Raw genomic sequence first — 27031 nt, 5'->3', positions numbered from 1 at the left:
GACTGACGGACTCTTGAGGTGCCGGTGTACGACTCACCTTGAGTAAGTTCTCTCCAGCCTACGATAAACAGACCCTTAGACTGGACGGAGCGGAAAATACACTGTTTTATTGCACCTAAACATCTTAGGGCAGGCATGTCAAACTCAACTTGTACAGAGGGCCACCTCAGCCCTATAAATAATAGTCCAGGGCCGCACTTCAAAATAGAAATATACATTAGATTTTGATACAAGGAAATTTAATTCTATTTATTATTTAGGAATAATTTCAATATAATTACCTAAAGTCACATATCTTACAGTTTTAAAAAGCAAGAGAATTCCATTTTTGACAAGTATCAAACAACTTTTCAATATGTAGAAAGAGAAATTACACAAGAAATTATGTTAGAAATAGCAAAACATTGAATTTCCTGCAGCCTGCTAATTTATGTCTGGGTGAGACTTCTTGTCTTCTGGTCTGTTGGAAAATTGTCTTTAGAAAAAATATTTCTACTAAAATTTTAATATTGATTTTAATATCAATTAACTCTAAAAGTTGAGGGGCCGCACTTTGTGGCTATGGGGGCCGCATGTTTGACACTGCTGTCTTAGGGGCCTTCCAACCTCTCATGCTAGACAAGTTACATACCCGCCCCGCTCGGGGCCCCTGTCCGTGACCTGCTTTGCCTATACCTGAACTCACCGCTGGCTACAGTAGAACTACAAACTCTTAGTGTATGGTTTTAGTAGCCTTCTTCGCGGTTGTGGGGCGTAGTCTGTTACTACGTTAAAATACACATTGAACAGTAAGAAAAAGAAAAGTGCACAAGGCAATGTTTGGCCCTAAGTGGAAAGAAACGAACAGGCTGGTTCTTGGTTTATATAACGACAATTTCAATATCTCAGATCATGCAGCGTCCAGCGATTAACAAATGACTAACTGGAAATGCCACGGAAGGGAGCGGTTGTGACAGAACTGTACCTAAAAACAGCGTGAGAAGCACGGGAAACCTAAGTCAGATTATCCTGTCTCTGGGCTTAGGGTTCATGCCCGGAACATCCCGAAAAGTAACTGGGGGCCCTACGACCATTATATTTGGTGAAATAATTCACGAAATAATGATGTAATATTTTCGGTGTTTGCGAGAAGAATAAAAGGGTACTGGATTGATTGAGTGGATTTACTGACACTTCTTTACAATTACGACCAATTGTAACAGCTCACACATTGAACACTTTCTGAACGACATCTGTCTTACGAATCTCTATGAATAATGTTTCACTAATCTCGAACTGATCTCTACTTGAATTCACGAATGCACTGGCTTCTATAACTATGACGCGGGCGGGATAGAAGTCACAATGTCAAACAATTCCTCTGTTGTCACGGGATTGCCTTCATTAACATTCGTTGGTGCGGAAACAAGTTTTTACTTAGCCGTTGTCTAGTAGATGGCCATATTCCGTCACAATAATAACAGTAATCATCACTACAATAACAGAAGGTGGTAAAATCTGTGACTTGCATTTTGGTGTTGTTCCTTGTGATATTCGTGGCAAAGTCAGGGATTTCGCCTCCAGTTACACCACGGCTGCTCTTTCCCCGGTCCTTCCCAATTCATACCGCCATTCTACGCTAATTATGCATACACATTTTTCATTCATTCATCAAAGGCTCTACAGCCCTTAGTTGGGTCATGGTCTCTTCTTCAGTTTTCGTAATCTTTTTTACACAGACGGTAGGACTCCTTGGATGAGTGATCAGCCTGTCGAAAGGCCGCTACCTGCACACAGGACAGCACAGACACAGAATAAACGCACACATAGAGAGCCACATCTTGAGTGAGATTCGAACCCACCATCCCTGTGTTCGAGCGAGCGGAGACAGTTCATGCTTTAGACCGAGCAGCCACTGAAATCGGAAATTATGCGTAATAATAAGGTCTATAAATAAACCATTAATATGTAAATAAATAAGAAAAATAAGGGAAGAGAAAGAGAAGGGATAAGAGAAATGGAAGAGATAAAATAGAAACAAAGATAAATACAAGACAAACAATAAAACAAAAAAGGAAAGGGTTAATAAGAACAAGAAACTTAAATAATAAAAGGACTAAGAACAAAAATGAGAAATAAACAAAAGAAGGAAGATATACGTATCTTTCCGTACAGTTAATATTCATTTAATGCAAAATGGCATTACCTTGAATGCCTCCCTGAACTTGTGAGACATGATGTGGTAGAGCACGGGGTTCACTGTAGTGGACATGTAGTACAGAATGCCCGAAGTGTAGGTTAGCGTTTTGTACACGGTCAGTAGGACCGGACTGTCCGAGTTGTTGCTGCGGGCGTACATCGCCAGGAGTCGCTGTGCGTGGAACGGCGCCCAGCAGATGAAGAACGCCACCACCACTGCCACTGTAAGAAGTGAAACAGGCATTAGCAAGGGTGCCTAGTGCTGCTAATGTCGTCGTGACATGTCACTAGACAAATATCAGATGGGATTCACTTCGTCGACATACTTCCTGCATTAGATGTGACGTCATCACCTAAGTTTATCTAATTTATTTTCATGTGCTGATTAAATACTATCAAATATTTCGCAAATAAATGACAATCTTCTGGAGAATACGAGATATTGAAGAAAATCTACAAATTATATGCACGAATAAACGAGTTAAAACTCTGAGGACATAATTCTTATACCAAAACTTTTTAACTTTCTTAAAAAATAATTAAGATATTCTAAATAACTTCACGATTTTGTGTGTGAAATGTAGAGTTCCAGTAAATATGACGACATAAACCGGTTAACCGTTTTACTGACATGCACTCCATATCAGATCTGTGTAACAAATGCATATGAATCGCTCTTCTTTTGTTGAGTTTCTCTCAATTTGAAATTGAAGCTAAATGTCTTCATACAAATTTTTTCTACCGCGTTAGAACGCTTATCAAATGTACATATACGGCATGTATTCCAAAATTTAAGTGCAACCTCATTCAGAGTTGCAATAGATGACAGTCAACATGCAGACATTCCCGAAGGTAAGAGAGAGCGCCTACTGTCTGACAGCACATTCTTGTACTTGGAGAAACTCCTTTCCACATCTGCAGACACAGTGGGAGCGTACTTGAAGTGTACCAAGTCACTAGCAGTAAGTTCTTCTTCAGTACTGAAAGCGCTGAAGCACTCTCCTGTCAGAATTCGAGAAACGCTGCATAATGTTCCATAACCTGAGATTTTATCCAGAAGGTTTTTCATTTTTCTTGACACCATTTTACCAATGTCCTCTGACACTTACTCCAAATCACTGGCTATTTTTTCACGACAGCGAGCGAATCTTCTAGCATTCTAGCGTTTGATTCCTTCTGTCAAGGAACTGAAATTTGCCTTTATGAAGGCCGGCTGTGCTTCCATTTCGCTGCACGAGAACTGTTCCTCAGCAGCTTCAATTGCCCTCGCATCCTCCGTCTTCAATGAATCTACAGTGTTTTTCACTACCTGAATATGATCGCAATAGTAAATTGCAGCATCAATCCACGTTCCCCACCTTGAGATGACGGGTTCCGGGGGCAGTTGAACACCAGGAGCCATAGACTTAAAACTGCATTTTATGAGATGGAGCCTTGACGAAAATCTTCTTTGTCCATGACACGAGAGCATCCACTTGAGGAAATCTTGATCTCACTTCCTCCGTCACTCTATGTAGTCCATGTTCTAGGCAAGTAACGTGCACTAATTTCCTATAAAACGACATTATTGACTTGCCTGCTTTTAAAATACATGGGGCTGCATCGGTCACAAAAAGCAAGACGTCGTCGTGACGTATACCCTCTGGCCACAGTAGATACATCGACCTGTCGAAGAGTTTACAAACTGTGGAGTGATTAACGGACTCTAGCACCTCACTCGTAAGCAGAAACACTTCACCTGGTCCATCAGTTTCCAAGGTTCCAATGAAGGCGTTTGCCATGTAGCACGAACGTTTTGTTCGAAATTTGCACTGCTCGTATATGCTTGTTGCGGCCGATATGTTTTTGTACAGTGAAACTTTTTCTGCCGCAAACTTTGTGTCACGCCTTTTACAGTATAAAATGTTACCGCCAGTTGAAATTATATCATCTCCAAACTAAGCTGCAATCTGCTTTATATGACAGGATTTAGATGGCTTTGCTTTAGGAATCGTGATAAAATGAATCACTCTAGTGCAACACAGAACTGAAATTTTCACACTGAGAACCTTTCGGCAACTGTATCTTTGTGTGTACGGTCAAGGCGAGAAACTGAAGACAGATGTAGTTTTATTGAGCAACAATATGTCATAAAAAGCGAGGGATTCCGACTAGAAATATTTGTCACTAAGCAAATTCCTTTGCACAGAACTTGGAAAGGCTGCAGTGTGAGTGACCGCTGTCTTATCCTGCTGCCAGCTTAAAATGTTTTATGATATGTAATGTCAGCACTTTCCGCAAAACGAACGGAAAGGACGGGACATGATTACAACTTATTATCGCATACTATGGTAGCAGGAACTTGGGGTGCAGCTGCAGGCTGCCTGTTTAGAGGCATGAGAAAGAGACAGAGCACTTTACTTGCATATTATTCACATTTCTGAAAGCATGTGAAGAAAAATTCCCTAAAATGGCTAAAATGATAAAAAATACCCTTAAAAGTCCAAACATTTACCGAAAAATTACCTCAAAACCGAAAAAATTCCTAAAACTTAAATATGACGAAAAATGGCCTATAAAAGTTACATTTCTGTAACCAGTAGCTCATCTCCGAAATTTATATATTTACAGGCATCGAATAGGATACAAGGGGGGAAAAAAGATGACGTCATCAAAACCTGCTAATGACCATATGCAGAACGTCTATAAAGTCTGCAGACACAGCGAGATGAAATGGAATGTGTTCTTGTGTTCCAACATTTCACCTGCCAAGTCCGACATACAAAGCAAGAATTGCACTTCTTCGTGACGTAAAAAACGAGCATGAGACAGAAACATGAAAAGTAACATGACAAACCACAGTAAACTGAACTGGGGTAACTACGGCTTATATAGCCTACATGACTCTTAGCATAATATTAGTACTGACTTTTATAAGGAATTTATGACACGGCTGTTTTAAATATTATATATTTTTATGTATGAATTGTAAAGTCTCTCTTTAATAGGATACACCCCTGAAGATGTTTTTGCATGACAGAAACATGTGGGAGTTTTAACAGGTAATCAATATAAGGAAATAAACTAGATATACTTAAATGGTAAGTTGCATCGTATTCTAAAAAATTTTAGGTTTAATAAAAGGAAATGGACTATATAAAATTTCATGTATTCATTACTCATGGAACTAAAGCTACAATGGATATTAAATTTGGTACTTGGAATGTTAGAAATACGTACAGAGCAAGTGAGCTGGGGCAGTGGCGGGAAGAAATATCAAAATATAAGTAACATTTAGCGGAAACACGGACGATCAGACGGGACGGAGGTGGCACAGAATCAGCAGGCGAATATACATTTTTCTATGGAAAGGGGAATGATAATTATGAATTAGGCACAGGTTTTTTCGTATATAAGAAAATGATATCAGTAGTTAAGAGCGTATAATTTGTTAGTAATAAGATATCATATACCATAAAGATACCATAAAGAAAAACACACGAACATTAATTAACGTTATTAAGGAGGTTGATCTATAAGCGAACACAGAAAACTAAGTATATGTTGCTGTCTCGTCACCAAAATGCAGGGCAAAATCATGACATAAAGATAGGAAACAGATGTTTTGAAAATGTGGCACAGTTCAGATATTTGGGAACAACGATAACAGATCGAAACCTGATACAGAAGGAAATTAAGAGGATTTGATTTGTAAGGGCATAAATAATTGAAATAAGAAAAATCTACACCAGTCACACTTGACGGAACTGTTTAACTTTTCATGAAATTGAGGGGACATTGAACTCGGGTAATGCTTGCTATCTTTCAGTCCAGAGAATTTGGTCTTCTCGTCTGCTGTCCGAAAACATGAAAATTAGAATATACAAAACTATAATTTTTCCTGTGGTTCTGTATGAGTGTTAAATTTGGTCTCTGGCATTAAGAGAGGCACATAGACTGAGGGTGTTTGAGAACAGGGTGTTGAGGAGAATATTTGGACCGAAGAGAGATGAAGTCACAGCAGGTTTGGCGTAAACTGCATAATGAGGAGCTTCATAACTTGTACTCTTCGCCAAGTATAATTAGAATGATCAAGTCAAGGAGGATGAGATGGGCAGGCCATGTAGCAAGAGTTGGAGAGAAGAAGAATGCTTATAGGATATTGGTGGGAGAGACCGAAGGAAAGAAACCACTGGGAAGACCAAGGCGTAGGTTGGTGGACAATATTAATTTGGATGTTAGAGAGATAGGATGGGATGGTAATAACTGGATTGATCTGGCTCAGGATATGGACCAGTGGAGGGCTCTTGTGAACACGGTAATAAGCCTTCGGGTTCCATAAAATGCTGGGAAATTCTTGAGTATCTGCAGAATTGGCGGCTTCACAAGAAAGGTTTAGCTCCATGAGTAAGTGAGTAGCAGTTATGGACGAGGAATAGGGTGCCCATAAATCAGCAGCCCCCGCCCCCAAAGAAACCCGAGACAAGTAGCATTCAGTGAGCATGCGCACAGCGATCAAATCAAATCGTGTGGAAAAGAGGATGTGATACGTAAGTAAGCATCTTAAACACACAGACAACCATTTTCGTAGTTACTTCTATAATCTTCATGTTTTATTCAATTTCTTTTACTTCTTCACAACAGAAACGTTTCAATAATGTTAAAACACAATAAAACTGACTACATAAATTCAGGCATGTCAGTCATGTTTCCGGTTACATGTTCTTGACAATGGATTTAAGTGTGTGTTTTATAACTCGATATTAAGAGCTTCATCAATGCAAGAACTGATCAATCTAACACAAACGATTTTTTTTTACTGGATGACAGTTAGCGTTCATGTAATGGAATATTACGCCATCTTGACGACCAATTTAAACAGAAAATTTACAGTTCAGCAGAAAATGTAAATGCTTCTTAATCTGAGATTTCTTGTGAGTAACATAGAAAGGGGCTTATATGCGTCCAGTGATCATATGTGGGGACACCAGGACACAGTAAAGACGGGACTGTTCCGAGAGAAACGGGACTTATGGACACTGCCCACTACACATTGTATAGCAACAGGTTGATTATTCACGAGTAATGTCTTGGGTTACAGAAGGATTACAAATGATAAGGCGAAAAGGATGTGATGTGAAGCCATCTCTGTCTGTTCATATCAATATCACAGTATTTTTGTAAAGGTTGGAAAAATCATATAATTAAGAATGCCTTCTCCTCAAGGCCGAACTATAATTAGGGATCTCTTGAATATGAAGCGTGGTTCAAACCAAAAATATATCTATATTCAGTGGTTTCAGGATAAATAAAATATTTTAGGCCCATAGTAAAAGTTGTGGGATAATCAGATTTTGAATAATGCCAAAAATAAATTTTGTTATCAATAATATTTCGATCCCCTTCGATGTTGAATGAATAAAAGTCCAGTTATTTTGATGCAGCAATTACTCTAGTGCCCAAAATTTAATTTCAGGACATGCTTAATCATTTAATTCATCAATGGCTCTACAGCCTTTGTTGGGCCTTGGCCTCTTTTTCAGTTTCGTAATCTTTTTTACATAGACGGTAGGACTCCTTGCACGGGGGATCAGCCTGTCCCAAGGCCGCTACCTACAGCAGAACAACACAAACACAGAATATACGCACACATAGATATGCCTTCAGTGGAATTCGAACCTCAAGAGAGAAGAGAGTTCAAGCATTAGACTGCGCGGCCACTGTAAACGGCCATGCCGAATAATAAGTAGAGATATTTTGTTTCATACACTCACATTTAAAGTGTCTATGAATATTTGTTCTTGCACCAAATCCTCATTTTCGGCGAAGGTTTAATGTCAGTCGAGGTTCTGTGGGTGGCGAATATAAAGTTGAGGTTTGTTACTTGTCCGGCAAATTATATACGATGTAAGATCCCATAAAATCGTAATCTTAAGTCATGTTATAGTGACACATACCATTACTTTGGGGCACGCCGTAGGGTAGTTGGTTGAGGCACTATGCTACAAGCCGGAAGGTCGCGGGATCGAATCCCGATGAGATCATTGAATTTTTTTAATTCACTTAATCCTTCCAGCCGCATTATGGCCCTGGGGTCTACTCCGCCTCTAAGAGAAATGAGTACCAGGAATATTCTTGGGGGTAAAGGGTGACCGGCTCGTAAGGTTGACAACCTTACCGCTATCTGTGAGCCGATTGTCTAGAAAATGTGGGAACCTCAACGTCTCACAACCCTATGGGCCTCCACGGCATGTTAAAAGGATACCTTTACTTTTTTTTTTTACTTTTTTATAACGAAATCCAAAGGGAACCGAATGTCTACGTATATGTTGTCATCATCATGAACTATACATAAATAATTAGGTTTACATCCTTGTTCCTGAAACTTCTAAGTGTTGATGAAATATCCACTTATTCCGAGGGTTCAGAAAATATGCTCTCTGAGATTACTTTCGTGCGGTGCTGAACATGTCCTGTGTTTCATTTGGAAGGATGCACCAAGATCATCTGTACTAAAATTGAAAATGACGCTCTTGAACAGCACAGAGCATATACTGGCATAGGCTGGAAGAACAGCTGCAAGTGTGTGCCACGGAACGTGCGTGGAAGAGAATTTGGCTTATTTTAAGGCATCATTCCTGCTTCAGCCTGAAGAAACTGCATAAAATTTATTGGAAAATTCTAACCGGACACCTCGGTTAATGAAGTCGAACATTCCGGTCGCTGAGGGCGGTCAGGGTTCAAGGTCTGCCATGTCAGATGATATTTCTCTTCGCTTAGACTACCAGATTTTCTTATAGTAGTGGTTACTGGGTTCTTTTCTTTTGTCTGAGGTTCTCGGCTTTAATCTCAGCTACCGTGATTGGCAGTATTCGTGGTCCTCGTCAGTTAATGTATTTGAATTCTTTAAATAGGTTACGACATTTCATATCCCCTCACATTCATCCGGTCATTACATGATATTGTGACATTATTCTTGAAAGCCGGAACAGTGGAGTCAGAGCAGCTCCGTAGTGAAGTCCGTTGCTAAACAACAGCTCTGCGAACACGTCTCCGCAACAACGAACGTCAACACTATTTTCTATTGGGTCCGAATCTCAATTATATATGGAGGACAAAGTGCTACCGGCCAACTGTGGTTAGAATTCAGTCGCCAGCCGGCAAGGACAGGAGTCGTTCACAAAGTCTCCACAACTGGAAGTTGCTGGGAAGTAAAAAGTACATGAAGACACAGCAGACTTGGGCCACTTGGGACATGTTGTTATTTGGTGATTGTGCACAACAGTGAAAGTTTTATGATTATCTGCAGTCACAAGAAATCAGCAACCAGTAAACATAAAATCAGTCCAAATCCTGCATCTAGTCACGAACGCAGGAGAATTGTGTCAGAAAAAGTATTGGGTTTATTGGATATGCGTTTATATTACGTCAAGCTGAAAAGCAAGTGGAACAGGCACAGGATACAGCGTCATAAACCGCGTGAGCAAAACTGAAACTCAACTGTTTCACTGGAAAACTCCTTGTATACAAGACAATACTGAAGCCTATTTGGACTTAGGTGCACCATTATGGAGAATATAGAAATGTTGCAGAGATTTAAAAATAGAGTACTTCGCGCCATAGTCAATGTACCGTGGTACGTCCCAAACAGATTGCTACATGCCGATCTAGGCATACCCACAGTACGGGAAGAAACAACAAACATCAGCCGTAAATATAAAGACAAGATCACAGCACACCCAAATAACCTGGCAACCATATTTTTAAACGACGCAGACGAGCCCAGAAGACTGAAAAGGCATAAGCCAACCGACCTAACGACGCTGCTCACATAAATGCAATACAGTAACAGAGTCACACTCGAAATAGATTCCCAGAGAATGCTCACTGGAGCATTACTCTCCCCGACAGGTTCTCTCTTAGTATATAAGTCTCTTTCACTGTCAAATATCCTTTTACGAGTAAGGTTGTAACAATAGCTCTATAACGAAAGGGCTGCCACTGCTTCTGCCTATCTCATCCTCTCTGTCTTGATCATTGTGAAAGTATGACGAGCACTACAAATTATGTTTCCCATTATGCAGTTTCTTCTATCGTCCTATGATTCCATCCTGCTTGTGTCCAAACATGTCCATCAACATCCTGTTCTGAAGCAGGGTTTTCTGTGCTGCGTGGTCCGCGTGGAGGAGTAGATCTGCCTAGGGGTATAACCGGGCCTTCCTCTTCCTGGCGGATATTAATACGGGGACCTGGCTCTCCAGGTTGGGGGAGTCTCTAATCTGAAAGAGTAAAATATGGTCGAGAATCCCACGGGACTCTGACCTGAGAATGACTGCGGTGGTGAGGACCATCAGCAATTGCAAACGACAGACCCACAGACTATAACCACAAATGTTCAGTTTGAAAATAAATTTATTGTGTCGTGAGTCTCAATGGGTTTGCCGCCAAGACGAACCGATTGACAGTAATCCGCCAGTCGGGAAGTAACTCTGACTCTGTTTTTAAACACCCTATGTCTATATTCTTCCCTTGATACACAACACTGAGATTCATGTCAGCAAAAATCAGGGTACATTTCAGTTTTGTACATTTAATCTTCATGTTTCTAGATACCAGGTGAACAGACAAGATATTCTGAAAAGAATAATAGCAAGATTTGCTCGAGTTTCGTCAACTCTTAATATCCTCGTAAATCGAACACACTTCTATTACTCTGTGGGATGGTCCAAATCCACAACAAATTTGTCAAGTCTCTGAGCACGTACAGTGCAGGATGTGACATCCCAGAGGGCCATGGGTTTAATATTCACCGTAATGATGAACTCAGTGCCGTAAAACTCTCATCTATAAAAGATTTCATTACGTCAGAGGATCCAATATAGCAGTTGCGGGCCATAGAAATAAATCGCAAACGAAGGAGACCATCAATATCGATTCAAATATTCCCACTAATCAAAGGTTTCACATTCGCCTCGTCTCCAAGGTTCTCCTCAAAGGTACAATACCTCAGCGTATTCCATTGATCTACATTCTGGTCTGACTAAAGGTAGAATTATCCCCGCGCTTAAGTGAGTTCCATCGGCTTGGATGGAGATGATCGGTCACCTTCACGACCCGGCCTCTCTACCCTCAACGAAAGAACCCCGGAATCCGTTACATAGAAAGTTTTGTGTGCACCAGAGCCAGTCTGGAAGTTGCTAGACCAAAATCTTTCGTCTTTTCTGCGAATTGTACCCCGGTTTCTTAGCCCCTCAGTCCGTAGTCTAGTCACTATACCGACTGAGCTATGGTAGTAGGCTACCACACTAGAATAAGAACACAGATATAATGGCTGAAGTTGGACTATCACAGTGATACAATTTCTTTATTAAAACCGACACAACACAACTATATTAAGGTCAGTGCCAAGTTTGGCTCTGCTATATGTTTCGGCTATTAAAAGCCATCATCAGGCAAACACATGTCTAACATACACCACTGAACTGCAGTACTAGTAAAGTTGGATACAATAATATTAATTATATTATTGTAGTAATAGTATACGAGTAAAATTGGATACAATAATACTAATTGTAAATTGTAACGGACTCTAGTATTTCGTATTCAGGTATAACGCCGTGAAATTATAATTTCAGTACAAAAACCTAATTTTTCTCTTTAAGTGGAAAGCACAGGAATTTGAAATCACTGCATCTACAGCACTTCAAAAGGCAATTAAACCCCGTAACTGTGGGACGTAAAGTAATCGAATAAGCGACGCTCTTGTGTTAGAAACAAGAAGCTTCACAGCCGATATGCATATCATGAAGGACAGAGAATCCCTGAAAGTTTAAATAGAATCTTCTGTATCAGTTAACATTTTGTATAATGGCCGCGCCATAGCTCAAGCGGTTAGTCGCTGGCTTCGCACCGTGGCGGCCCGGGTTCGATCCCGGGTCTGGTCAAGTGGAATTTGTGGTGGGCAACGTGGCGCTGGGGCAGTTTTTTTTTTCGAGTACTTCGGTTTCCCCCGCCAATCTTCATTCCACCAAATTCTCCATCATCATAATCGCCCGGGGCAGGCTACAATAGGCCAATCACTGGCCGCCGTGCCGAGTGGACCCAGTTGGACTCCACCCTCCACTAAGCGAATTAAAAAAAAATATTTCGTATATAAAGGACATTAATAAATAAATGTTTAAGTAGAAAGAGGGAGTACGTGTACTGGTTATTTGTAGATTTACAGAAGCTTATAATACAGTGGCGAGGGAGTCCTTATGTTGGAGACCGAGTAGATGGAGCTCACTCATCGACTAATCTCATTGAAAGTTTGAAGAGTATGTGTAAGGATGTTAGTATAGGAGTGACGTGGGAAGGCATTTCCATGCTAGAGATGTCTGGCTCAAATGATGGGTTCAGACTGGGTTGTGCTTATGTGCAGCCTTATTCAACGTATTTGTTGATGACATACTGATGAAACTCGATAAGGCCAACACCCATCCTCCAGTAATGCTAAGGGAACAGATATCAAGATCACGTTTTGCAGATGATCTAGTAGCAGGCGTAGACTTTTCTGTCGTACAAGAAGAAGCAAAGTAAGCAGAGTCGTCATTCCATTCCATTCCATTCCACTTTCTTCTACAGGGCGTTCAATCAAGGAGGAAACTTCGCAACACCGGTGACCGGGCCCAATATTCCTCACAGATTGCTCCTGTAACTGTAACGGCGCGCGTTTATCAGCTCTAATGACTCATTCTGCTATGGGCAGTTACAGCAGCAATCTGTGAGAAACGTTGGGGCGGGTCAGCGGTGTTGCGAAGTTTCCTCCTTAATTGAACGCACTGTATATGGAGGTGACTACTGAAGTGGAAAATGTAATAACATAAACAAATGAAGATGCGGGAGCTATGCAACTTAAATGCATGTAAAATATATGCAAACTAGTTTTATATTATTATCATAGATAATAGTACGGCAGGAACACAAAATCGCAGACGCACAGTTTCTCCGTTCAAGTTGACCGTAACAGAGGAGCTTACTGATTTCATAGACGACGGCTGTACTGTTACGTCATCTTCATCTGGGCATGCGCGCCAAGTACTACACCGCAACATGGCGGAAAACTGTATTTTGAAGCGATATAATTTCACTAAAATCAAGTTAAAAAATCGGAAATAAAGCATTTTGTTTGTATTTGTAAGTAATACGTGTAGTCAGAGACGTGCAGCATTAATGAAAACACACGATTAATGGAACATTGCAGCTGTACCTATGTACCTGTTCTTAATGTGTCTCTCCGATTATTTATTTTCTACCGCCTCTGTGGTCTAGTGGTCAGAGTTCCTGGCCACTGATTCAAATGTTCCGGGTTCGATTCCCGGCGTTATATATATTATATATTATTTATTATACTGCAATTTGGTTTTAGCCCGGTGGCAGTAGTACACAATAGGACACAACAGACAAGTAACACACATTACACTAAGTGACAACACGTTCAAACAAAACACAATACACAAAACACAACAATAAGGACATCCTACCACAGTGACACCAGATTTTCTAAGAATTAGTGGGTCTGGAACGGGGTCCACTCAGCATCGTGATAATAATTGAGGAGCTATTTCAAAGAAATAGCGGCTCCGGTCTAGAGAACCGAGATTAAGGGCCGGGGGGATCCGTTGCGCTGACCGCGTGACATCTATTCGCAAAAGCTGGTACTATCTTCGTCGACTAGCGGCGGTCGCTCGGTCGGTATAGTTCGCTTGCAGACTACATGCCACGGATTTTGTTTATTATTTATTTTATAAAAAGTGTGGCATGTATTGTATTCTCAGGAAGGGTCAAATTAATGATATATAACTGTATTTAAAATTATGAACACAAAACATGACAACAAAGAATGAAGAAACAGTATTCATGTTTTATTAAACCCTTCATAATCAAAGTAAGTTATGATTCTGTATTTCAGCATCCCGTTGCAATTGTTCAACTTAACGTACATTATTTATCGTCCGTCAATATTGCAACACTCTTCCATTCACCACTCAATTTTTAATTTAACATTATACACCTTGACACTGCATGTTTCGGCCCCCAAATGGCCATCTTCAGGTGTCTTGATATGTTACAATTATTTTATTAAATTATGTTAAAACTGCTACACTGTCTTAGTTTGTGTTAAAAATCACACGCTGCAGTCCTCTTTTCAAGGTAAAACCAGCTAAAATCCTTTAAATTTTCTGTTATACCCACGTTATTTTGGTGCATTTTATTTCACCTCACACGGGGTGTCGTCCATTTTCATAAATGTATGTCTGTTCAGGGTGTTTTGTCTCGGCATCTTGCCCCTCACGTTCGTGGCCTACTTTTCAGTTATATGAAGACACCTGAAGACGGCCGTTTGGGGCCGAAACATGTAGTGTCAATGTGTATAACGTTAAACTAAAATTGAGTGGTGAATGGAAGAGCGTTGCAATTTTGACGGACGATAAATACTGGACGTTAAGTTAAACTGCGTAAAAAAAAAGTAAAAATAAAGCTATCCCTGTAGGAGTGAAGGCCCATAGGGTTATGAGACGTTGAGGGTCCCACATTATCTAGACAGTCGGCTCAAAGATGGCGGTAAGGTTGTCAGCCTTACGCACTAGCCGCGCTTTACTCCCCAGGAAAATTATTTAATTAACTCAAGGTACTCATTTCTGTTAGATGCTGAGTGAACCCCAGGGCCATAGTGAGGCTGGAAGGATTAGGTCAATTGAAAAAACCCAATGATCTGATCGGGACTTGAACCCACGACCTTCCTGTTTGTAGCATAGCCCCTCAACCAACTACGCTACCGCGTAGAAATTATAACTGCAACATCCTAACAGGCTAAATATGGATCAGCACTTGACTGGCATGTGGAGTGTTCTGTAACTTAGACCACTTCATGATATGTAGAGGAAGAGCACAGCCAAGTGTTTACAGCTAATCCCTCAGTGAACACTAACGTACTCAGCATCATAGACCCCTGCAGTTTCTCGCGTATCAGGACTATACATAAACAAGAACTGGTAATTTAATTTCAAACTTCGAATCCTGCCTGCCGTATGGTAAGCGACGCACACTTTTGGGGAGTACGGGATGACTGCAAAACCACGTGAAGAAATACTGCATATGCAACTTCACACGCTCATTGACAGACTTTCATATAATCATTCATAACAGTCCATGATTTATTCTGACCGTCTTACAGTGCATACATTTATTCACCTTACTCTTCTCTCTTGCACTACATGTTTCAGCACTAAAGTGCCATCTTCAGGTGCTTTTCTATGTGCGTCGAACTACTTCATTGCATGCCCTGTTGTCTTTATACTAAAATAACTAAAATATATATTCGTCATATATAATGATAAATTTTAAATATTGTGACGTGTTGCGCAACGGTAATAGGCAGGTCAACATCCTCTCTCCCCTGCCCCCGCCAGCGGTGACGTGCCGAGCGGAGCCGAAGTTAGCCGAGTCCCAGCATCCTGGTAGCTATGCAAAGCGAGTCAACAGCGGTGACGTCACCAAGGGATACCGCGGCTGCTAGGCAGCAGTAAACAACTCCGGACAGCGTTGCTAGCAACACGGCACCACACAACAATGGTGCCTATTACGTGGCCATTTTTTTGTGTTGTCCGGAACGAGGCTACATAAGGAGCAGCGAAGGCTATTCACAGTCAGTTAAAGTGTATCAGCGGCCGAAGACAGTTCTCCAGTCAGCCGTGAACGAGTAAAAGTGTGATAATCAGTGACAGTTTGTGATAACTGAGAATTAATTGGGAGTGTGTAATACAGTGACACTTGTATAGCTCCCGTACTGTAAACGAGTAGTCTACTGACAATAGCGTAATTTGATTTGCGAATAGGGTTATAAATTGTGAAATCCCGCAATATTGTTATAATTAATTGTAGCCGTGATTTGTAGGTTGTTAAATAAACCAGTTAACAATCTGAACGGCGTCTTCAGTAACAAAACACGTTACATTTGGTGTCAGAATTGGGATGGGTCCAGGTGCTGAGATCGGTCCAGTTGCAGTAGATAGTTCGAAATCTGGGATTTTAGGGTATGTTCCTACTTGGGGAAATACCATAAAAGCTACGCATGTTAGAATCACGGCTGATATTTTCCACATTTTCGTGGTTTTTTCTTACAACACTACGAAATACTATTTAGTACGTCTAACACGGGTTTCGTTCAGACCGCTAAATCCAATGAAGACCTTGTGTAGCTGACTTACCGTCTGTGAATTTGTAACACTTTCACTATTCTACACACTCCGTAAATTATACTGCAAGCGCCAAGTTTTTACTAGTCGTTCCTTGGTAATGGCACACTGTCACTAGTATATCTCGCTCCTCGCCTCACTGTCGAAGTCAAAGTAACGAAAGAGTCAGCAACGAAACGCGTTACACTGGTGTCAGAAGTGGGATACGAACTTGAACACTCCTAGACAAATAATTGAATTATTGTGCATCGAGTATTTTACTGCTAAAAAATGGAGATGCAGCGAATAATCGAAATGCTGGAGAAGGCTGAGGCCGAAAGGAAGAGAGATAGAGAAGATTTCCTGACAAAACTAGGCGTCAACCAAAAACAAACCGACGTCATGCTGACAAAATTAGACGCCTACAAAGAAAAGGCGGCGGACGATAGGAAGGCCGACAAGGAAGAATTGAAGGCCGCAATGCGATCTATGCCGTCAGAGTTTGATGAGACACTCCAACATAAAATTGAAGCGATCAGAGTCAAGATGGCCGCCTGGCGAGAAATGACTGCCGCGGAGACAAGAGGAACCCAAGCAAGCATGGCACAAGAAGAACAGGTCCCCGAAATAATACCGGTCGGAGAGACGATGGCCTGTCAAGAAATGGAGGCACGTCCAGAAGAAGAAAAGCCGGCCTCAGTGCACAGGAAACCTGAGGCGGCAGAATTACGAGAGGTACCCATAGAAGACGCCGAAGTAATAACGGTCAGAGAACCGAAGAAGAAAAGGCGTAGGGACCGAAACAAGCGACAAAAGAAAAATTCGACACGGAAAAATTGCGGACCCCAGAATAAATTGGCCGTCGTTCGCAGGAAGGTGTTCCGCCATGTAACAGTGGCATGGCCTCGAAGGAAAATCTTCAGAAAAACTTGGACCCGAGGAGACTATGAATCCCGGATGAAGCTGGCTGCCACCTGCAGGAAGACATCCCGTCGCGCGAAAGTGGCACGACGTTGGAGAAATGCCTTCAGGAAGGAAACTCCCCAGGGAACCTTCGGATGCCAGACGGAAAAGGTGACAACCAAGGACGTCATCGGAGGGTGTAGATCAGGACAGCGATCGCACCAAGAAGGGAGAATTTCTAAGAAGACCATCTACGAGATTGTCAGCGTGAAGCTCCCGAAGGGAATGGTCGGATCTTCTGTCAGCCTACGGTAACACAAGGATTGGAACTTATGGAGGGGTAGACCCCCTCCAAAACGGAAAAAGAGACCTCAAGCAGAGGAGGAACCGGTAATGTAGAAGAACCGGCCTCCCGAGAGAGATTGAATGTGCGACGAATGAGTGTGATAGAACTGGATCTTCTGACAAGTTAAAAGGTAACCGCTCGAGACGAGCTTTGCCTTAAGAGGGGAGCGGATGTAACGGAAGGAGAATAGTCGCTGCAAGCAGAGTAGCCGAAACAACAGGAGACACTGCAAGAACAGCCTCCAAGGAAAAGGAACGGGGGTGCACCGTTAGGCTATTCGGGACGAACAGCCTTAAGGAGGGAGCAGTGTGACGTGTTGCGCAACGGTAATAGGCAGGTCAACATCCTCTCTCCCCTGCCCCCGCCAGCGGTGACGTGCCGAGCGGAGCCGAAGTTAGCCGAGTCCCAGCATCCTGGTAGCTATGCAAAGCGAGTCAACAGCGGTGACGTCACCAAGGGATACCGCGGCTGCTAGGCAGCAGTAAACAACTCCGGACAGCGTTGCTAGCAACACGGCACCACACAACAATGGTGCCTATTACGTGGCCATTTTTTTGTGTTGTCCGGAACGAGGCTACATAAGGAGCAGCGAAGGCTATTCACAGTCAGTTAAAGTGTATCAGCGGCCGAAGACAGTTCTCCAGTCAGCCGTGAACGAGTAAAAGTGTGATAATCAGTGACAGTTTGTGATAACTGAGAATTAATTGGGAGTGTGTAATACAGTGACACTTGTATAGCTCCCGTACTGTGAAATCTGTAGTCTACTGACAATAGCGTGATTTGATTTGCGAATAAGGTGNTATAAATTGTGAAACCCCGCAATATTGTTATAATTAATTGTAGCCGTGATTTGTAGGTTGTTAAATAAACCAATTAACAATCCGAACGGCGTCTTCAGTAACAAAACACGTTACAATATTAAAACTGTTCAGGATTTGTCATCCTTATGTCGTATCTCAATAAGCGAGTCACACCTATCTTCTTCTGTCGGAGTATTCTTCCTATTTTCATGTGTGTATTGTGCTCTGTGTTGTGTCTTGCTCCTGTGACTGCGTGTGTTATACTGCTGGGCCTGCTGGGTATCCAGCAGGCCCAGCCTGTTACAAGGATAGATTTACCTTTTAGCTTTACCTGTCTTGTTCAAGTTCTTAGGTTATTAAAGAAGTTTTACAACATCACGGTTTACATAAGGTTGGAATAAGATTAGAAGATGATCGTAAATGTTGAATTGGTAAGGATCTGACAGGAGGCTGTCGTGATATTTATCGAAGAACTAACGTGACACTCGTCTGGGGAGACTGAGTAGAACTACGAAAACTTAGCCAGGATAGCCAACAGTCTGACAGAGCTTCTGAATACTAGTACAATTCTAAATCTGTGTTTTTCAAACTGTGCTCCGAAATCAAGACGAAGCTGCTAAGCAAGTTTTTAGCAACAATTATAAAGGGAAAGCGAAATAATTATTATGATATCCATAATATTAATCTTAATATTACATTATTTATTAGAACGTAGTGTATATCCCGTCGTTAGTCTTGTTACCACTAGAAAATTGAGTTGTGGTCTAAAAATCCACGGTAGTCATACGAGGGTGGGCCCATTAGGCCACCGAACGCACATGCGCATTTGCTTCCGTTTGAGCGCAACGCGCCTGATCGAGTGTCAGTTGTTTTTGTAGTTTTTTCCCCCCTTGGCATTACAGCCCCAGTGGGCCTAGGCCTACCTCCATGAACTTTTCCGTTCACTTCGGTTTTTCTAGATCTTACACATTCGGTAGGACTCCTTGAGCGAGTGATCAGCTCGTCGCAAGGCCTCTACCTGTACACAAACATCCATGCCCTGAGTGGGATTCGAACCCACGATCCCGGCTTCCGAGCGAGCGAAGACAGTGCACGCCTCAGACCGCTCGGCTACCGTGACCGGCGTTTTTGTAGTTTACTTTTGCATATATTAAAGTGTTATGGAACGTGTATTGAGCGGATATGTGGCGGCGCATAAGCAGTCTTCCACACTAATAAAGTTACACCCGATACACACCATTGCCATTTGGACAAAATGAGCAAACAAAGCAAGTTGATTTCTTTCACGGAAAAATATGGAATGAGCGAAAGAAATGTCGAAGAAGCGATTACATCTACGTCCAGAAGGAATGCCGTAGATAATACACCAAGTGACTTACTTTCACGGTCGGATCGGATAAAGCAGAAAATGGTATATCGGAATTAAATAAAATAAAAATTTGGAGGCGCCGGGTATCGATCCCGGTACCTCTCGCATGCTAAGCGAGCGCTCTACCATCTGAGCTACGCCCCCATATGTTAATAACAGGCAAGTCTAAACTACTTTTATAGATTTATTTAGTCCAACAGGGTGCTTGGTGAAAGTTGTCGGACTAGATATTACACATTGCTTATTACCAATTCATATCCATGCACTTGGGGCTAACAAACAAACCGGGGGCGTAGCTCAGATGGTAGAGCGCTCGCTTAGCATGCGAGAGGTACCGGGATCGATACCCGGCGCCTCCAGATTTTTATATTTTTACATTTCCATTCGAAGTACATGTTAGCTAAATATAACACAATACACAACCGACTTTTATTTGGGAGGTGTCCTGTTGGAAGTCGTACGTAACAATGGCAATATTGATCACGTCTTCATGGTCTTTCCCAGGCATACCAGGAATGTGCAGGCTGTCGTGCCTTGAAAGAGGACTCGACCGCTTAGTCCACGGTAATTTCCAATGCATAATTCATTATCGTTTTGGAAGAGACTATGGACCTGTCGTCTGACAGATTACTGATGAATGAATGAATGAATTCATTATCACCCCCTCTTTACATACTAAATGCCCCCCCGCAGTCTATATATTATTAGTGAAAAGGCCTACGTTAGCAAATAAACACAAAACTGAAAGCTAATTCTAAGCAAATCGGTGATCCTAAATTCCTGAGTATTTATACAACACTGACGTAAGCGATTAATTCTCTATAATAAGCTTCCTTTCCTAGGTATTTGTATTAGCCTACTTTCCTAAAGTAGGCTTATGTGATATCCACGCTGTCTGTGTCGCTTCTGTCAACTTTTGAATATATGAACCGATCTTTATCAAACTTCGTATGTATATCATCGCAACTGAGCCCATCTCACCGGCGTACTTCATAATCCCTCCCACGAGACTTTGTGTTTCTATTGGTATCTCTCCTATCGTTTCAAGTCAACGGCTCGGTAACGAGTATCCTTCCTTTCGGTGTTAGGCAACGGCTTGATAAGCACGTTCCCCCGGCATCGAACACATGCAACAATGGAATAATTGTTAGACGCCTCATTTGCTATCCGGTCCGTACTAAATCAAAAGAGATTCTGTGTATCCTTTATAGTTGCTAGGTAACAACTCAACAAAGTAGTTCCCGTGGAAAATAAGAATTGTTGGGGGCGTCGTTTTCTACGCGGTCCTTGTCGTATGGAAAAAGTAGGCTATTAGTTCTTCCCAGAACTTCTTGTACGATATTGCTAACAATATTTCCTCTTGACTTCAACTAGAGTGGACTGCTGACTGTGCTCGATATCTGTTTCTTTAATTCTAAGAGAATGTATCCCTGTAACAGGCCGCTGAGGCCCATAGGGTTGTGAGAGGTTGAGGCTCCCACATCTTCTAGACAATCGGCTCACAGATGTCGGTAAGTTTGTCAGCCTTACGCGCCAGCCGCGCTTTACTCCCAAGGAAGACTCCTGGTACTCATTTCTGTTAGCAGCCGAATCGACTCCAAGGCCATAATGAGGCCCGAAGGATTAGGTAAATTGAAAAAAAAAAGAAATGACCTCATCGGGACTCGAACCCGTGACCTTCCTGCTTGTAGCATAGTGCCTCAACCAACTACGCTAACGCGTAGCTTAGCTAATCTGCCTTTAACAATCAGGGAGGCACAAAATAAGCCCGCGGAGCAGCATTTTCCTTACAAAACTGACAGTCGCTCAGCTGGGTTGAAAATTTTCCATTGTTATGAAACTCAACAGTTCGTCTCGTGCTGGCAAAACTTTTCCACTGGACCCTATCTTATATCGGCTGAATATGACGCAACACGTAGGTAGTTAACAGTGTGGCACTTCGCATTGAGCTGGAAACATTATTACAATGTAACTTCATTCATAATTATGTTATAAAGTCAACAATTCTAATCTAATTCTGAGTTGTATTTCTTATTTTGTTCTTTATGGGACAATTAATATGGGTTACGTCACGCACAAATAGCGTCCTCTGATTTCTTCAATTCTGTACAGAGAAACGATTACAACCTGAAAAGAAATAAATACATTGTAAGCATTACAACTAACTAATAATTAGAATGAAAAGAAGTAGAACAGTAACGAGCTGTAAAACAAATGACTCTTTTCTAGTGAGAAAACGGTCATTTAATACACCACCCCTATGCCGTAGTAATGCCGGTCACGGTAGCCGAGCGGTCTAAGGCATGCACTGTCTTCGCTCGCTTTGAAACCGGGATCATGGGTTCGAATCCTACTGACGGCATGGATGTTTGTGTGCGTTTTTCTGTGTTTGTGTACAGGTAGAGGCCTTACGACGAGCTGATCACCCGCCCAAGGGGTCCAATGTGTAAGATCTAGAAAAACCGAAGTGAACGGAGAAGTTCATGGAGGTAGGCCTAGGCCCACTGGGGCTGTAGCGCCACAGGAAAAAAAAAAATGCGATTACATTATGTTAGAATTAAAAAATAGCATTAATTTTAAAATACTTGATTATATTTTGTAACATAAATGCACAATGAAAACATCCAAATTCATAAAATCAACGCGAGTTCTATTAGTTAAAACTTAAAACTATGTGACTCCTCACTGTATTTCTATTTCCTCCAGTTTGCCACCGCTGCGCCCGGGGTTCGATCCCAAATCAGGTCATGTGGGGTTTGTGGTAGGCAAAGCGACACCGTGTCCGATTTTCTTCGAGTGCTTCAGTCTTCCCTGCCAACTCTCGTTACACCTACATTAAGCATCCTATTACCGACGCTATATAGCCATGAGAGTGACAGCATCCTTATATTACATTCCTTAGATCGAAAGCCAGTCAAAATGACTGTAGGATGTTGAATGTGTCACATAAATACAAACACATGTGTACAGTACAACTGAAGTTTCACAAAAGAAATATAACCTCACACACTAAGTCTTCTATTCTGGCCAGATTGCTGTTCCTCTGGAACTTCAGAACTCAAGTCAATTTCAAAGTCAAAGTCATGTTGCAACTGACTTTCAGTCAGTCTGTCTGTCTTGACGGCAGTCTAGTCACTTGAACGGTCGTATGCCTGACCGCCGCCAAGTTTAAGTCTCTTATACTTGCTGTGTCGGGCTTCGCCTTGTCCGATGTTGCGAACATTCTCATTATCATGATTTTGTATGACTTCTGCTTGTTGCCTGCATAATTTTGTTACGTAATCATATACTTATGGAATTTTGAATGCCATGTGCAAATCACGGACCGGCGTGCGCCTCGGAAAATTGCCAATCGTGCGGAGAACCTTGTTTTGCAGGCGCTGCAATTTCACTAGATGGGTGTCTGCCGCAAACTCCCAGACGGGGCTAGCATAAGTCATTACAGATCTAATGAGAGCTTTATGGAGGGTCAGTTTAATGTAAGCGCTCAATCGCTCACTTTTGAATAGGGAATATACTCTAATGAATGTTCTGAAGGCCTTGGCTTCGATCATTTCTATGTGCAATCTCCATGTAACTCTCTTATCGAAGATTACACCTAGATATTTTGCACTATTCACAAATGGGATATTTCGTCCATTTAGAGTGAGACAAGACTCAGGCCGAGAGAAGTAGACCCCTTGAGTCTTATCTTCATTAATTTTAATATTCCAGCGCTCACACCAGGTCTCCATTGAGCTGAGACTGCTCTGGAGTTTTCTAATAATAAAACCCTCCTTGCAATCTGCGAGTTCATTGGTCCCTTAGCATCACTGGATGTGGCGCGGACTACACAGAAAACACAGCCTCGTCTATTGTTGCATACTGGACAGTGTTTACAGAGCTGTTGCCTGGCAACGCGTTGATCAAATCCAATCTCCGATCTACTAGGAACTCCCCACAGTGGTCCCTTTTATTCAGTCTTCCCAATTAAATGTTTATAAGCATCTTTTATCTCCACATGCATGCTACATTTCCCAGTCATCTCATGCGTGCTCATTTGATCACCATGATAACATCTGATGAAACATGGCTAGTGCATTCGTATCGCAGAATGATAGAAACTTTATCGATCGGAACTGAGTGAGGTGGGGAGTCGCACTCGGGACTCCCAGGTCACAGTAAAGTCGGTATCTGGAGTGAAGTAACATTGCCCTATTCTGTAACACACAATATTCCTATCGTCGAAACGCGATAAAGAAATATGTTGAGAAAAAATATGAAAAATCATAATCTAAATCAGATTGTAGCGCAGTGTATCCTTTTCCTTTTACTGCTAGTGGGGTGGGACTAAGTTCCTTGTACTGCGGCCACTTCTGGCCTATTGTACCAGCCCCAGATGATAGGTGAGGGTGATTGTGGACCAATTGGTGGAATGAAGATTGGCAGGGGAAACCGAAGTACTCGGAGAAAACCTGCCCCAGCGCCACTTTGTCCACCACAAATCCCACTTGACCAGACCCGGAATCGAACCCGGGTCGCCGCGGTGGGAACCCAGCGACTAACCGCTTGAGCAATGGCGCGGCCCCCTTCTTTGTTACTTTATTTCTTCATTCTTTGTTTGCAGTTTCCTCGAAGTGAGTTACAATTATTAGCTCCCAAAATGCTACCGGTTCAACAATCAGGATCATTCTATTATGTCTCATTTCACTGCATGTTACGTGACCTCAGTAATTTGAAATGGCTTCTTGAAGTATCTGAGTTAATCATAAGAACCAGCTGGCAGAACAAATAGAGAAACTACACAGCGCATCTTATTCTAACAGTGCGTGAAAGTAGGACATGAATGAACACATGAAGACGAGTATACGTAAGTGACGTTGGCTCTTGGCCATGGCTACTTCCATTAATATCTGGCGCACGTGTCTGTGATGACGCCCGTTGCATTACCAGCCTCAACAGCAGCGGGCCATTAACACTGTGACTGGAGAGAGTTCATATCAATTTTCGAAATTGAAATAATTTTGAATCCTCAGGATACAACGGTCTCAATTTCTAATAATTCATTTTCAGTGGCACCCAATCATTATCGACGTTTAATACAGAACAGAATAACCAGTTCGGGGATGCGACATTTTCAGATCAGTAGCTCTCCTTTGGGTTATGATCATGAATTATAATATTCAACTTGTCTCATCAGACTGTGTAACCAGCTAATCTGACAAAATGCTTAACGAAATAACAAACTGAAATTTAGTTTTCTTCGGCGATCAGTCGCGTCTTTACGGATTAAAATTCCGACGTTTCGGCGACAATGAATCAGTTCTTGATTATGGAAGTGACTGATAATTAAAAAATGCTTTGCATTCAGTCAGTGTAAAATCCTCGGATGGTATATCCACGCACTTACCTACATATCTGTAAGTTTACTTCAGATCTCGAGGTACTGGAGCCATGGACACAAGAGCAAAGTAAATTCAATTTAAATTTTAATAAATATTATTAAAATTTAATTTACTACGTCATTCTGTCGACTGTTCCAGTATCGATACTTGACTTTTAAAACAAGATGAAAGATAAAGTTAACCTATCCTTGTAACAGCCGCTGAGGACCGTATGATTGTGAGACGTCGAGGTTCCCATATTTTCTAGACAATCGGCCCACAGGTGGCGGAGAGATACTCAGCCTTACGCGCCGGCCGCCCTTTCCCCCCCCCCCCAGAAAGATTCCTGATACTCATTTCTGTTAGAGGATGAGTCAATCTGATGACCATAGCGAGGCTGGAAGGATTAGGTTATTTGAGAATTCCAGTGATTTCATTGGGAATTTAACCCGCGACTTTCCGAATTGTAGCATAGTGCCTCAACGAACTAAGCTGCCGGGATGCTAAATAAATAAATAAATAAATAAACAACTCCAAATATGTCTACTTTAGGACCACTTCTCTGTTTGATTCAGTATAATAACAGAAGAAAACTATTTGTCCCTATGTTGACTTCTCTGCAAGTAGATCTAAAAATTAAAATTTTGCCGTTTATTCCACTTAAATTAAGAAGGTAAGACCTGAAATGCAATGTTATGTTACTTCGTATGAAGCATAGGAACTGACATGGCAAGTGAGGCAAAGAGAAATTCTCTGGGAGAACAGAGGATCAAGTGGTCGGAAATTGTCCCTGAAATCCATTTTAAAGTTCTATCATGGGCCATTTATTACTGAATATTTTGAGATATTAGATTTTAATTTCTCACAACGTTAGCTACGAATATTTTTATCTTCTTGGATATTCCGCCGTGCAGTCCGCTGAAATTCAATGGATATTTCAGAGGCACATACCACCTCCATCTTCAGGGTCGAAGCGTAAGCCACTCACAAACTGTAACAAAGCAGGCTGTAAGCAGAGCTCTGTATATTGTAGAGGACAGGACCAATGACTGATTAATTCGATCGAAGATTTTCCGCATATGTAGGCCTTCCTTCGTTACGTCAGACATTTACTTACTCAGCCGTAGATGGGAGAACTATGCTACAGCGAATGTTCAAGAAGGGGGTTGCAAAGAATTGAAGTGAACTGAACTGTCTAAGGATAGGACGAATGGTCATCCTTTTAAATGCAGTGAACGAACGTTCATAATACACTATAGGAGGACATCTATTGATGAAATTAATCAATATGAATTTATGACAGATTCTGCACAAAGGAGTTCATCAGTATAATATCAGTACAACTTCTCATGTTGAGGAATAACAAATTTATTGACACTAGTATTATCGTAAGGGAACCAAATGGTCTAATATCACATTAAGTACGGCTCTACGCAAATAAGTACGAATAAATTCCTACACAGAACACGAATGTCCTCAGTGACATTATAAAGTACTGTAGGAAGTTTTATTTCCCGTATCTTGATGGCGTAATCATGCAATAGAAAATGATGCACGATTTGAGGTTCTGACAGCTGTGGTTATGAATTGTCGTATCTTCTCGGGTGAACTACAGGGCATTGTATCCCAGAAGACAGAAATCTTCAATATGGAAGTATGCTGTTCATTTTGATGCGGCAATTTGACATTGCGTCGGTTTTATGTGATAAAAGGCAATAAACCCCAAAATGGCAGTAATATGGTGCAATCTGTCTAAGTGAAAAATGGAAGGGGAAATAAGAGCGCTACTTTACAGCTTTGAAGAAATAGGCACCATTCTCTAACATAAAAAGCAGGACTGGAAAGAGCAGTATTTGAGGCGGCATCGGGGGGGGGGG

General features: G+C 41.7%; 1 protein-coding gene and 2 non-coding genes across 3 annotated transcripts in view; 1 reads left to right on the top strand and 2 right to left on the bottom strand.

Annotated features, from left to right (window-relative positions):
• Positions 1-27031, bottom strand: part of LOC111872798 (pyrokinin-1 receptor) — a 188410-nt gene that overhangs the window by 13928 nt on the left and 147451 nt on the right. Inside the window, exon 5 of the mRNA XM_033754840.1 lies at positions 2186-2400. Within this exon, the coding sequence (XP_033610731.1) occupies positions 2186-2400 (215 nt within the window). The remainder of the gene's footprint in view (positions 1-2185; positions 2401-27031) is intronic.
• Trnaa-agc lies at positions 19863-19935 on the bottom strand. Its single transcript has one exon. It is a non-coding gene; the product is annotated as a tRNA-Ala (tRNA).
• Positions 20078-20150, top strand: Trnaa-agc. Its single transcript has one exon. It is a non-coding gene; the product is annotated as a tRNA-Ala (tRNA).

The sequence above is a fragment of the Cryptotermes secundus genome, unplaced genomic scaffold (genome assembly GCF_002891405.2).
Source record: "Cryptotermes secundus unplaced genomic scaffold, Csec_1.0 scaffold79, whole genome shotgun sequence".
NCBI classification, from domain to species: domain Eukaryota; kingdom Metazoa; phylum Arthropoda; class Insecta; order Blattodea; family Kalotermitidae; genus Cryptotermes; species Cryptotermes secundus.
The sequence above is the reverse complement of the archived record's forward strand: the minus strand, read 5'-3'. Positions and strand labels throughout refer to the sequence as shown.